The sequence below is a fragment of the Thunnus maccoyii genome, chromosome 1 (assembly GCF_910596095.1).
Source record: "Thunnus maccoyii chromosome 1, fThuMac1.1, whole genome shotgun sequence".
Taxonomy (NCBI): Eukaryota; Metazoa; Chordata; class Actinopteri; order Scombriformes; family Scombridae; genus Thunnus; species Thunnus maccoyii.
Genome location: NC_056533.1, coordinates 4,308,659 through 4,323,828, shown reverse-complemented (window position 1 = coordinate 4,323,828; position 15,170 = coordinate 4,308,659). Strand labels below are relative to the sequence as shown.

The 15,170-nt window shown below is 41.0% G+C and overlaps 1 protein-coding gene across 1 annotated transcript; it reads left to right on the top strand.

The window, feature by feature from the left end:
• Positions 1-307: 307 nt before the first annotated feature.
• ccnd1 (cyclin D1) lies at positions 308-7,177 on the top strand. The gene is made up of 5 exons (XM_042419096.1): positions 308-891; positions 2,239-2,454; positions 3,323-3,482; positions 4,679-4,827; positions 4,937-7,177. Exons 1-5 carry the CDS (start codon positions 694-696, stop codon positions 5,090-5,092), a joined length of 879 nt encoding a protein of 292 aa, XP_042275030.1. The 5' UTR covers positions 308-693; the 3' UTR covers positions 5,093-7,177.
• The last annotated feature ends 7,993 nt before the right edge of the window (positions 7,178-15,170 follow it).

Here is a 15,170-nt window from a genome sequence, read left to right as displayed (position 1 = left end):
GGTGAGAGAGCTGCTGTTTTCATTGAGTCTCTCCACTGAGACTCAATGAAAGAGGGGAAGAGGAAGAAGGGGCGAAAGTCGTTATCGCCCCCTACCGACGCTAAGCCGCCAGCCCCCCACCACCTCCCTCCCCCCCAGACTCAGCCCTGGACCTCCCACCTCCTCCTCAGAAGCTAGGCTATAGGAGGAGGGAGCCGAGGCCGAGTCCCCCCCCCCCCCCCCCCCCCCAACCCCCCTCCATATGTATATAGGCTAATAGAATCCCCTCCTCGCGCTCTCCCTAGCAGTCTGCCTGTCTCTTTGATCCCCCCCCCCCCTCTTAACAACAGCTGACGTCACCGCGCGCACCCACCCCACCACCTCTCCCTCCTCCTCAGAGCGTGCTCGCTGATAAACTTCTGTGTGTGTGTGTGTTTGTGTGCGTGCCCGTGCGTGTGCGCGGACAGTGAGCGCGAGGCAGGGGTTTTTGTCTCGCAGGGGGAAGCGGTCTGTTCTTCAGAGGGCTCGCGCACACCAGAGGAGCAGCAGCACGCAGCAGCAGCAGCCCAGCAAGAAGAAAGAGATTTAAAATCACCCGACTATTAGCCTTCTGTCTGCTGTTAGTCTGTTCTCCCTACAATATAGTGACATTTTACCAGGGCAGTACTCACAGGTTATTCCGACGGTGATAATAATTTTAATAGCAGAAGTACTATGGAGGACCAGCTGCTGTGCTGCGAGGTGGACTCCATCAGGAGAGCCTACCAGGACGTCAACCTGCTCAACGACCGAGTCCTACACACCATGCTGAAGGCAGAGGAAAACTACCTACCGTCGCCTAACTACTTCAAGTGTGTTCAGAAAGAAATAGTACCCAAAATGAGGAAAATAGTTGCCACCTGGATGTTAGAGGTTGGTTTTACTTCCCTTCAACTTTCCTTCTGTGTCCGAGTTTCGCTGATAACTTGTGGGTAGTCTTTCACTAGCCTATCCGTTCACCCCAAAACATGATAAATTAGTCTGAAAGTGAAAGTTTTGAGAGGTTAATGTCTGTTATTTCACTGTGCATGTTACATAAACCTCTGAAAATGAGTGCTGGGTGGTCCTTCGGCTATAAGAGGAGATATAGGCTAGTGATTGGCTACAGACTGTATTCAGTTTCCACCATGAATAGTTTTATTATTGATTATTTACTAGTATTTTCCAGAAGGTTATGAAATGTAATTACATGGGGAAAATATTCCAAAATAACAGCAATGTACACGTATGCAGTCTGGCCCGTGCCAGTATTACGCGCCATCTTTGTTGTCGTATATGAGAAGGATTTTAATATAATTAAAAATCTATAATATCAGCAGCAATGACAGTAACTGGGTTAAATCATCCAGAAATGCATCTTTATCATAAGGCGGTTACATATAGTCTGCTACAGCTTGTTCGACTGGTATCAACTGGTAAAGTTTGTTTTGCTTCACAAGACTCGCTGCTGTCTGTGAAGGTCGCTGAGAAAAAAGGACATTTTCTTAAAAATGCAAAAGGATCAAATAGATTTTAACAGTCGGATTTGATAGCTTAGATGTTTTTTAACATTTACATGAACTTTTGGATTGAATTCTTTGCGGTTCTATATTTTTAATTAATTTCTAAAACGGTGCATCGGAGAGTCGGGGGGAAGTGTCGCCTGCAGCACGTGAAAAAGCCCAGTCTGAGAAATTAATTTGTTTTAAATTCATACGTGTCACAATTCGACACATTTGACTCTCATCCGATCAGGCATTCAACAAGGATCATTTACATGTTACTTGTAAGCAGCCTGATAATTTTTAAATATTTATAAATATTTTTTGAAAAGATGACGAAGTTGAAATTAGAGAGTGAAACTTGCATCGACGCCACCTTTGTGTCTCAGTCAGAACTGACTGCAAACTAATTCCCGACTGTTTTCAACACTGCAACAGTCTATTCTTCTAAATATATGACATTTTGACTTTGAATGTTTTCGTCTGCATGTCAGATGGAGTTTGCATTAAATACCGTGCCACACATGACGTTTAAACTTTAAAATCACATGAATTAAATGCAAAAAAAAATGTTCCATGTCTTTTAATTTCATTTCGGATCATTGCTGATAGTGCAGCTATTGAATGCAAACAGCTGTGCATATAGAATAAGGCACAGAGCCAGTGGGGGCATAGACTTAATAATGCATATGAATAGGGGAGTGTTCTTCTTTCTCTAAGTGCTTTTCTCACCTCCCAGGTCTGCGAGGAACAGAAATGTGAGGAGGAGGTTTTTCCGCTGGCTATGAACTATTTGGACAGATTTTTATCAGTGGAGGCCACCAGGAAAACAAGACTACAGCTGCTGGGAGCTACATGCATGTTTCTAGCATCCAAGATGAAGGAGACTGTGCCCTTAACGGCGGAGAAACTCTGTATCTACACCGACAACTCGGTCCAGCCTGGAGAACTGCTGGTAATTGAGTTCTGCAGACATGGATGTTGCATAACACATACAGTACATGAGCACCATGCACTGGAGACCACATGACCAGAATACAGAGTGTTTGCAGTTCATCTGCTTTGTCAGTGTAACCGTGGTTGGAAAGTATTGATTGAATTGACATGTCACAGAGTATATTTTGGTTGAAATTTTTGAAATAAAGTATATATGTAGCTTTGCTGCAGCAGTGACTGAATGGCTGCCTGTGACTTTCCCATGGTGACTGGAAGGCCTCTCTGATTTCATGAATGGTCTCAGTGACTGCCAAGAAAACACTGCATCACAGCGACACCTAATGGCCATAAAACAGAAGTGCAGACTATTGGCAATGACAAACTGATCATTAAGAACTGCAGTCACACGCTTTTCTTTTATGTTTGCTGTGACATTTGTTTTATATGCAGCTGTTTCCGTGGCTGTGCTTCAGCCAGAGTGATAAGTGATGTTCAGGATACTTGGAATCACACTGTAATCATAATAAAGGTTACTCAATCTGTAAATTTATACATAAAAGAGACTAATTTGTGGAGTATATGGTTTAGTATACGTAGGGCTATTTATATTTAGTATTTACAGGTAGTATGGTTAACAAGAAAAAAAATCTAGTGGATCTGTGGAAGAAAGCTGAAAACTAGCATCAAAAAAAGAAAAAAAAGAAAAAGGGAACATTAATTGGCAGAAATATAAGAATGGATTAAATGGCAGCAGTCCCACCCTGATAAAAGTGCCACAGCTGCAAGAACTAAATGTCACAGCAGATATAAGGAGGAGTAGCCTACATTGTTCTCTAGAGGTGAATGGGTCAGTTTGAGTGAATGCCTCTGGTCTGGTCCGTCCACAGCAAATGGAGCTGCTGGTTCTCAACAAGCTGAAGTGGGATCTGGCTTCAGTCACGCCTCACGACTTCATCGAGCACTTCCTGTCCAAGCTGAAGATCCACCCGTCCACCAAGCAGATCCTCAGGAAACATGCCCAGACCTTCGTGGCCCTCTGTGCTACAGGTAGGACATGCACCAGGGAAATCTCACTATTATCTCTTACACGGATACTTACTGTTTATACATATTTACACTCGCTGTTCCGTGTGTCACTATGCTCTGCTGCTGTAACCCTAATGTTCTCATCTGTATATTTTTTCTATACTTAGTTATACTCAATATTTTCTTCTCCGTAGCCTAAAAGTTCACAGTAAACAAGTTTCCCTGTAAAATAAATCTGAGGATTTAAGTGTTTTCTGGGGATAAAGAACCCCTAACTCAAGTTTAAGATGACTGTTTTTTGCCCTCTTCAGCCCAGTTTCTTGTTTTGTTATTCTGCCATGTTCTCATTATTAGTTAATAAATGTTGAAGGTTCAGAGGAGCAGATGTGTGGCATACTGTGACGATAATCAGTCATGTGTTGTTTTTCTGTGAGAAGACTGGGATTTATTACTAAAGTTTACTCAGTGGTTCTGAGTCAGTTTATATTATGATAATGATTGGGAACTTGTAGGGTATAAAATAGTTGACCCAATGTTTCCCTTATAATTGTACAGGCCTGGCCAATGAGAACCCCTAGCCAGGCCACAAAAATCTTTTTTGTTTTAAATACCAAAAATAAGGCCAAATATCCATTCATTCCAAAATCAATGATCATTTGTGTTTGGGAGCCTGTGTGTGGCACTGTTCCGAAACATGAGTTGCCTGGGAAACGCGAGTGTTGCTGCTATCAGAGTCCCTTTAAATTACTGCAGAGCGAGATGCAGGTTAGCTAACGTGAATATGGTGCCACCTAAAAAGCTCTAACGCGAGGGAAGGACAACCAAATACATTAATGCTTTTCTCCAAAACTCTGGAGCCAAGCAAAAAAAACAGATGGAGAAAAAGGAAGAGGGACAGAAGAGGGAGTAGTGAGAGGGGCAGATGGGGGTCTTGAATATACCAGCGAACAAAAATTTGAACGTAAATATAAATTGCATAAATTGCCTGCTGTGCCATTTGACCCAAACATGTGAGAATATGCCATCCTGCACGCCATGTTTGTTTATGGTTTTTTCAGTGCGTACCACCAGGCCTGAAAAGAAAATCTAGGGGAAACACAGACACCTGAGTGTTTCTATTCTTTTATTTAAAGGAACCTAGATCTAGATGTTATGTTTTTATCATGATCATTTCCAAACTGTTCTGTATCCTGACACCTGCTTGTGCATTTCTGCAGATGTCAACTTCATCGCCAGTCCTCCGTCCATGGTGGCGGCGGGCAGCGTGGTGGCAGCTGTTCAAGGTCTCTACCTGAAGAGCCAAGATCCCTCCCTGTCCTCCCAGAACCTCACCAACTTCCTGTCACAGGTCATTCGCAGCGACCCGGTATGCCACAGCAAACACACATGAATCTTAAAAAAAAAAAAAGCCGTTGTTGTTTTCTGGATGTTGTGCGACGGTGGTGTTGACTGGACTGTTGATTCTGTGCTTGCAGGACTGTTTGCGGTCGTGCCAGGAGCAGATAGAGTCCCTGCTGGAGTCCAGCCTGCGGCAGGCTCAGCAGCACAACAGCACAACAGAAACCAAACGCGTGGACGAGGACGTGGACCTGTCCTGCACCCCGACAGACGTCAGAGACATCAACATCTGAAATGACTCGACGGGCCACGTTGCGCGATTACCTAACGATCGAGGGAAAAGTTGTAGACGGAGGGCGGTGACAAGTGGACTGGGGAGGGGTGCCTCATCTGAACTCAGCCTCCCCTCCTCCTTCCTGGTGGGCTGCTATCATGGCCGACATGTCACTCACATGCCCGCTGCCCATTACAGCTAACAAGACAGGACAGAGCGTCCCCCCGCCCGCCCTGCAACAAACCCCCCAAGTCACATTTCCTGCCAGTGTCCCCTCCCATCCTGGGAAAAGAAATGAACACTACAGAAATGTACTCGAAAGAAAAGACACTGAAAATTGATGACCTGCGTGGGCTGGAGTTTAAGCCACGAAAACATTTTAGTAGATATTTTTTCTTATTCCCTGAAACATTAAACTAGGAATCTTTAAATTACCACAGACTCAACTCGCCTACTAAAACATCCCAAAGTGTCATGTACAGTAGGTCCTTGTAGTCTGTCTTCAGGTTTTTACCTGAAACCTGACATTTATTAAAGAGAAGAGGCTTTTTGTTTTAATTTCTTTTCTGTTATATCTAGAATATTTTAGACTTCCTGTCCAAGCTCCCATGTTTGTCTTGTTGCAGTGCAGACATTCATATATCCCTGCTTGCTTATGTTTAGTCACTTTATTATATATCATTTTAGACCTCTTTATCCATTAGTCTTATACCTCTTTTCTTTCAAGCTTTTTGTTTTTTTTTTTTAACCAGGTGTAGTGTGAAACGCTCTGTCTTTATGGCCCCTAGTGACTGTGGATTGCTGATGTTGAGGTTTGGACAAAATATGATTCATTCCTTGACAACATTCGCTTTACCCATTTCAGCTTGCTGTAATTTGATAAGCTTAAATCGACGCACACGCAAGCAGAGTAATCCACAGTCTGTTGTGTTTTTTTTTTCTTTCTCTGTGTAGTTATACCTAATACCATTCCAACTTTTGTTTTCTAAAAAAAAAAGCACTTTTGGTCAGCAATGCTGGCTCGTCTAAAAAAAAAAAAATCACAGTGATAAAGTTTGTAAAACAACATGAAAATGGAATGGAGGTTTGAGCAGGAGTCTTTTGGTGATGGAGAGTCAGGGCAGGCATGCAGACAGTTGCACCTGCAGAAATCCTTTTTTTTTTAAAAAAAAAAACAAGACTGAATGCTGCTTGACACTGTCATGAGTCTCACAGAGCCAGTGGCTTGCTGTAGCTGCCTTCCAAGTCTCAGATAAGAGTCTTAGTTTAACAAACATTTCATAGAGGCAGAGCTGCTCGTATCAGAAATATCATTGGTTTAGTTAAAGTTCAGTGTGCAGAGCCAAAGGCTGGAGGTCCGAAGGTAAAAGTAAAGAAAAGTATTGTTTTTATAGCTAAAATAATACTTTATTTTTATAGAGGAAAAACAAGTATTATTTATTTTTGTAGTTGCTAACTAACCATGGCTCCACCTATTGATGTTTAACTCAACCGCTAAGATTATTTCTGCCTCCGGAGCAGCTCCGCCGTTGAGAAACGTTTATAAAAGTAAAACTCGAAATCACCAGTACAGCATCTCCTCCATTGTTCCACCTCAGTTCAAATACTGCTCATGGATTCTGGGAAGGGGATGAAGCTAAAAAAAAAAAAAAAAAAATAGAGGAGGAGTGTTGAGACTATTGACGTGATTTTGCACAAACCTAAAAGACGTGGGCTGCGTTTCTTGGGGAAAAAAAAAGAAAAAGTGGAGAGCAAAGCTGGCAAGTACCGAGGGGTGAAATGGCGTCAAAAGTGGCAAAAAGGGTGACGGCTCAACAGCGAGATGCGTCTTAACGCTGTGGAGTTCAAGTCAGGGTTCCTACACATGACGGGAAAGTTGTTGTCTGGGTTGATACAGACTGAAAATGAAGATGGACAGACGAGAAGACTCTTCAAATCAAATTGAATTCTGGAAAAAAAGTGTTGAATTCTTTAAATGTGTCCAACTGTGTAGGAACCCTGTAAATTAGGTTTCTGATTGTACATTAAGGATAGAGAGTAGGAGAGAAACACTCCTTGTATTCCGCTGCTATAGAAAATAAATCCCAGCTACGTGTTTAAAAAATAAAAAAAAAAAAAAGGAAAAAAAAAAGACGTCAAAAACCGTAATGGATTAAAAATGATGCTTTTCTCCTGTTATTTGCTGCTACATTTTTGGTTGTTTTTGGTTGTTTTTTTTTTATACATATAAATGTCAATATACTGCCATTCTAGGTTTGAATTTTCTCATAGAAAATTGTGTTATTGACATCCTCATTTTTTTGTTTTATGTAGAGTCTATGTGATCATTTTTTTTCTTTTGTTTATAATTACGTAATATGATTTTCCGTACTATTCCAAAAGACAAGGAAAAATGAGACAATGTACAGAAATGCTTTGATCCACAATACCTCATGTGACAGTCAAGATCTATCTCTAATTTTAGTCTTTTTATTTGTTTAGTTCTTATTCTATTCTACTTGTTGGTTCAGTGCCTACTAGCTCTGTTAAACCTGCTTGAGGTGAAGCATCCGCGATGGAAACCAGCGAGTCCAGGGCATGCTTTGATACTGGTGCCATAACAGAAAATGGGATATGTATAACTCTGTTGAGTGTTAAGCTGTCTCGGTGAAAGAGACTTTATCCCCCCTTTAGGCCCATAGCGGCCTTCCTTCCTTTCCCCTTTTTATATTTATAAAACAAAGCTTTTTGCTCCAATTTTCAAACTGTCAGTGAGTTGATTTGAGTTTGTAAATAGATTCGGTGTCATGCTCGGTAAGCCATAGACTGTTTTTGTTTTGTTTTTACAACATTCCACACAGTTGTGTCTACTTCATGCCAGTTGTCCGCAACTGGTACAAACAGTGTATTCATATTTGTGTCGACTACACAATAAAAACATGAATTAGATGGAGTCTGGGAAACGGGCTGTCTGTTCTTGTCTGTAGGAGGTGATGCGTGAGAGAAGTGGTGAAAATATTATACTCACACTGTACGTTGTTGACATCTAGCTATTGGCAGAATAGTAGTTGGGAGAGATCACCATGATTACCAAGTTCATGTCATCGGAGTTGATAGTGTGAGGGTTAAAAATACAGTGCATTCATTGACAATATAACAATACATCCAATAGATTTGGGTGTAATTGTTTTTGAAATGATGGACTTTGCTGAGATGAGCCATCTATGTTTTTTTTAGTTTTTCAGTCACTCAATAAGCTACAAGTCAGAAACATTGAGAGTTTACCAGTTGTAAAAGACTGGGAGATCAGAAAGTGGTAATTATGATAACTGGGATATGATAGGAACACAGCACTAGTCCAAAAAGTAGACTGACAATCACATATGGGTTGAAACCTAATAAGGTTAGAATTAGAGCTGATCTGTAGCATCAGATATCTCATTTCCGTACCACACAGCAGTTACTGAAATTCACTTCCCCTCAGAGTCACTACAAATTCATTCATCAGTATTACTTCTTATGTTGAAAGGAGAAGACTAGCATTAGTCTTTTTCACTGAATCCCATGAAAAGACCACAGCAAACATGTTTGTCTGTCTTTCAGTAATTTACAAATTCGCTGAACTCTGTGCCACTAAACTCCAAGCCCAATGGTTCCTACTGAAGATGTTCATTTATAAAGGAGTACGCCAACAATTTAGGTAACACTTTATATGAGGGCCAACAGTGTACAGCATATTATATTTCTCCAAAATGTCAAGATTGTTGCTCAATATTAGAATAGACACCTGGTATTTAAGAAATACCTACAATACCTGATTGTTACCTTCTTATTCCCGAACCTCACAACTTGTTTCCTTGCACTTACATGTATGTATCAGTGTGTACTGGTACACTATACAAAACATTTACAGTGTTTTAGTTGAGAATTAGGAGTTCATACGTTGGCTGTAATCTAAAGCTTTACCTCAATTTATTATTACACTTTAATAAAGTTGGTGAATCAACATGGAGACAATTCAAATCTTCTGATGCAGAAGTTTTAAATCAGCTGATCAAAAACTGACATTCAGCCAGACAGAAAGAGCTGTGTTGGCTTTACAGTTGCACTGTCATCGTTCCTCTTTTCGCTCCACATTTCCGACATGAATGAAGTTGAGACTAGCTGTGAGAAGACATGAGCGCTAACATTATTATGCAAGCGGAAACTAAAGACACTGAGGCCATGTCCACATGAATGTGGTTCCTTTTCTTTTCACACAGAAAAAAAAAATGAAAGCAAACCAAAGTGCATCATTACAAGACTCGTGAGAACGTTCCAGTCAGATGTGTCTGAGTGGGAGTGAGGACATAAATACAGGAAGAAGGTCCTCTGGCCAAATATCAAGAAGGTGGACCTCAATTCACTCTCCTGCTAGCTGCTAACAGCTGTTGACTTTGCTCAAACTTTCAGAGTACACCTTGTGGTTGGGATCAAGGTTTATCAAGGTTGGCTCAAATTCCCACCACAAACAGACTGTTCCAGAATTCATTTGTGATCAAACTGAGACCACTTCCTCTAAAGGGTCTCCATGCATTTGTTTTGGTCTGCAACCAAGTATGATTGCTAAATGAATCCAAGGAGGAAAACAAAGCAGAGTCCAATTCAACCAAACTAAACAACACAGGTTTGAAAAAGGCCTAAATTTTACCACTATGCAGGTTGTGGAACCACATGCAAGGTATTTTCCCATGCAAGGGGTTCCCAGCAGTTCTGTTGATTGTTACTGGTCAAACAGATGTGTCATCATATTACAACAAGAACCATTACAACAAACCCAGCAAAAGCAACCGCCATTATACTATTGCATCTGGATGCTGTTTTGGCCCACCACCAACCTAGCAACCCAGTGACCCAATGTGAAGAGGAACAATATCAGTTCTTCCATTGTTATCTGTTTCACAACCTCTTACTACCCTCGTATCAAACCGCATACAAAAATGACAGTTACAGTTATATGACACAGTATAGTTGGTCCCGCTGTTGTCTTTTATATCCATAACTTCCCAGTTCATAAAATACAGTGAAAGTGAAAGAAAGAGCCCAGTACCAAAGGCTAACAGTGTTGTAGAAGTTCAAGTCAATGGAATCCCTCAGTTATGTATAAATTCTGTCAAGCACGCCCACCCCATGCACTGATCAACCAGGTGGGCAAAGGTGTGGAAGTTGGCAACGATTATAACTTTTCACTAAAGATCTCTTTATTATTATATTATTGTTACTATTTAATATCCCCATTTTACCACGGCAGGTTTTTTGTCCCAACTTTGAGTTTACTTTCACTCAAAATTCTGCGTAAAATAGACCTAGAGTTTGCATAAGGAAACATTTTATGATGGCTTGTGCTTTCCCTTCTGTCTGTCATTACAAGTTACTTTAATGCTTCCAGTATTGAAATTATGTTAACATTAACACATGCAAACAGCAATACACACACATACAGTACTTTAGTTGGAGAAGAGTCCATGTTTTTTTTTCTTAAATACACAGCTTCAAATGCTTGTGTTTCAACTTGTAAATTCGGCTAATTTCCTCCTGCCCACATTTGAGTAAAGAACAAGAAAGTTCTGTCTGAATCCTGAAAGTTATTGTTTGGCTAATGATTAACAGGAGTATTTGTGTGTGTGTGTGTGTGTGTGTGTGTGTGTGTGTGTGTGTGTGACAGTACTCATTGATTTGTTATGCAAGGAATGTCTTTGATGGGGCTTCAGTGTGGAGGAAAAGGCGTGAAAGTCTAATCCTTTCCCACAGGCCTGCCAGCGCCAGCTCAACCAGCAGCAGACAAAGACCCTCAGCACGCACACACACACACACACACACACACACACACACACACACACACATACACACCAACATACACTATGTAACACATACAACAGCCTGCTGTTGTGTTACACCATGCTTTCACTTTTTTTCTATCCATGTGCCTATCTTTGTCCACTGATACTTTCACTTGATACCCCTAAACACACACACACACACAAGGTTTTTACCCAAGTAATTCACGTAAATCACATTTTACACCAAATGTATGGAGTGAATATAGTGCCAATATTAATAATTTATTTTATTTTCTATATAGTACTGTACATTTTTTCACTCTATGAAAGGAAAGTGTACATGGGTCTGCAAAAAGCAAAAAACATACACAATAAAGGAAAATTCTGTTGTTTTTTTTTTACAACTTGCATATTATTTGTGCTGTTTTGTTTTTATTGACAGTGATAACATTGTACCCACCGAAATATTTGCAGAGATTTAAGAACATGTCGACATCGCTACAACAACCACTTTACTTGGAGGTAAAACTGAAAGTGAGCACACCTGAAATTACACAAATTGTGTGCTTAAAACTACAGAAAGTACCTTAGGTCAAAGTTGAGACTGAAAGTCAGCCTGTAAACTGTGAATAGTGTTTAAATAAGACAGTTTCGGCAGTAATTGTATGGTTCGCCTTTGTTTTCTCTTCCAAATAAGTTTGACTAACTGGGAGGTCTGATAGTCTGGTTGCTCCAGTTTCTTGCCTTGTTGCACCTCTTTCTGGTGATGTCACTGTGTTTCAAGATCTCAGCAATTAACTGAGCACAGTGTTATCGTAACCAATGGAAACAATGGCCAGGGCAAGGAAAATATGATCCAAAAGTAGGAATAAGGTGGAATTATCCTTTAAATGAGTGGTTTTAAAAATCTACTGACACTAGTGTGTGCAGTCTTGGAGGCCAGACAGCTATATATGAAGGAATACCCTGAAAGTCCAGTTAAATCAGTTCCAAAGTTGACACAGGGTGGTGGGTTGATGTGTTAACATGGCTGTATGCATTGAAAACTGTAGTGAAACTGTAAAGGTTCCTCGCTTTTCCACGCTGAATCAACTCACACTTATTTGACATGCGATAAACTATTCTGGTCCTGTCACAGGTAAGTGTCTGTGGTCTGAGAGCAGGGAGAGACATTACTGAGCAGACCACATCAAACACAGAGGGAAGTATTTCCAGGATACACTCTGCTGGAGGGGGCTCCTCACCGAGTTGCGGCGCTGTCTGCTGCCGCTGGCTCCTGCCCTTTGATCATTACAGGTGTTTGAAGGAGACAACAAGTTTCTGGAGTGAGGATCTTGATTGTTTGCTTATGTTTTGCACCACACATCCTCATAAAAAAACAACAGTATAGGTCTAAAATCCAGGCCAGCAAAAATGACCTATAGTTACGTTTACGCCATCTAGCGGCCGTAGTTATGCACCCCAGCTTCCCAAAACCATTACAAATCACTGTTGGTTTTATGGTGTGACAGCGCTGTGGTTAGGTCTGGGTAGGGTTAGGGAAAGATCATGGTTTGGGTTAAAATGATCACTTGAAATGCGGTTTATGCTTCCTTTAAGTTACCCAACATGGCAACAGTAAACACCATGCTACGTTTTTTTTAAAAATGTCCCAACTCGCAGTTGGAAACGGGAAGCAAACAGTGGTCTCCTACGACAAAATCCAGTAATTAGCCATCCACCCAACCCAACCCAATGCAACCTGCCTCCCCTTAACAAGGCAAAATCATCTTACCAAGTCACCTTATATCAACGTCATCTGAACTGCATCACTTTCCTGGGTCATAATTACTACAGCCACTAGAGGGCGTAAACGTAACTATAGGTCATTTTTGCCGGCCCAAATTTTAGACCTATGCTGTCGTTTTTTTCGTGCGGACGGGCTGGTTTTGCACACATATGTAATATCTTTGTGTGCATCTAAGGACAGTATAACTCTCCACTGAAACCTGAAACACAAGTACAACCCCCTCACCACCACTACTACCGAACAATAATAGACATATGAGGGTATAAATAATAAAACAAAATAAAACATGATGAGTGTAAAAATGTAATACTAGTGGCATGAGAATGCATGGTGTTGAAATCAACAAACCATCATGCAAGACATCTAAGTTATAAGTATGTAAAAAAACTGTTACAAAGAAAAAGAGGAAATAGAGACAAATAAGACAAAGTGTACAAACCACAAATGATAACATTTAGAAAAAACTACCCACTTTAATTCCAACTGGCCACAATAATTTTGCAATATGAAAATATGCAAAACCATGTAAATACATCAACCTGGTTAAAAAAGAAAGAAAGAAAGCCTCACATTTTTAATGTGGCTCATCGGGCGCCCCCTGGTGGCCTGAGCTGCCCCTTGGTTCACTCATGTGCTGGCGGTGTTAAAAAATTGAAAATAAAGCAAATGAATATAGAAAACATACCATCAACAAACCAGACAACTTCTGAAAATCAGTAATCCTGAAGCTCCTCACATTCTTTAACAAACAACAATAAACATACCACAGTAGGTGGTTGTCATTTTCAGCATTATTTATTGAGCAGATGGAAGTCCCCCCAACAGCATCTCTGACTGGCTGCCATATCTTGATGAGCTAGATATTGTCATGTACAAGTCAATTTACTTTTGAAACCAAGAGTCCAATGAAGAAATCCAAAATTTTAAAGGTAATTTTTGAGGTATTCTATATTTTTCTTATTGTCACCAAATCTCATGAAAACCAACAATTATTTGTTCTACTAACAAGTATTGTGTGTATTCAAAGCCTGATATATATAATTCCTCTGTGCTGTAGAGCTCCAGCTGCTAAAATATAATAAAGGGGTGATAACTCTATATCATATTCAATCAAAGTCACCACTTTATTGAGTGTGAAAGTTCCTCCTTGACCTTTGAAACATCACTCAAGGTGACTTACTAACTTTTTCCAGTGCTTTCACCCACATCTCATGGTCTTCCTCAGTAGATGGAACTTTTTCAGTTGTCACAGTGGTCATCATGTAACCTAAGTATGGAACTTATTATCCGCTGAGGAAGTCCATGAGATTGAAAGTTACAGAAATGCAAGTTAATTTGACCTTGAGTGGAGTTTTTTTTTGCCCCTTAATGTTTCATTCTTCTCAAAATGTCTGTATCCATACTGTTCATTTATACTTATATGTAAACAAATAATGTCTATAATCATTCACGTAGAATCTAAATGTCTATACTAAGTGAATAAAGCCTTCTATCTAAACCATGTGTGTTCACTCAGAGGACACTATGTGTCTCTGCTGTTATCCATGGAGACCCCCCTTCCTCCTCCTCCTCCTCCTCCTCCTCGTGGAGCTGTTGGTGTGCTTGTGGTGAAATCCGATGCCTCCATTTCATTCAGAGGGCTTTTCTGCTGCCGGCCGGCCGGACGGCTGCATTTGTCACCACTGCTTTTCATGTCACCACTCACCACCTGCTCCCCACATTCCTCCACATTCTCTCAAAGACCACAGTCCCTCCTCCTCTCCCTCCTGCTCTTCCTCCTCATCCCTCTCCACTCCTCCTCCTCCCTCTCCCTTCCTTCCTTTTCCTCCTCCTCTAACTCCTTACCCCTTCTGTCTCCTCCTCCTCCTCTTCCTCTCCACTTTACTGCCGCTACAATACATTCATTCCTTTTCTCTTTCTGTCTTTTCTTCATTTGATAATTGCTCACTCTGTCTCCGCCTTTGATTTTTTTTTTTTTTTTTTGACTTTAAGAGGGTACAAGTCGTACTAAAACACTCATCTGAATGCAGCCTCTCTCATTTGGCCCTTGTCACCCTCCACCCCTCCACCTCCCTCATTCTCTTTTCTCTGTTTGCCTTCAGAAGCTGCCGACTAGAAGACAGCGTTCACCTGCTGCCTGACACTGCATAAACCAGCTGCTACTGTACCCCACACACACACACACACACACACACACAAACACACACACACACACAGTCCTGTTGGGTTATTGTCAGTGTGAGTTTGGACATGGAATTGAAAGTGGCTGGCTGACAAAGGCTGAAAATGTCCCTTTAGTCCTCTCTGGTGCCTCCTGATGCTATTGTTGTTATTGAGTGTGTGTGTGTGTGTGTGTGTGTGTGTACCGACTAACAGCATGTATACACTCTGTACATAAACTGTTCACAGGAGAGGTTGGTGACCTTGTTTGATCCAAACAGAAGAACAGGAGTTTGACATCAGTAGAAAGATATTATAGGCCCACATGCAGTTTAGTCGAGTTAGACAAA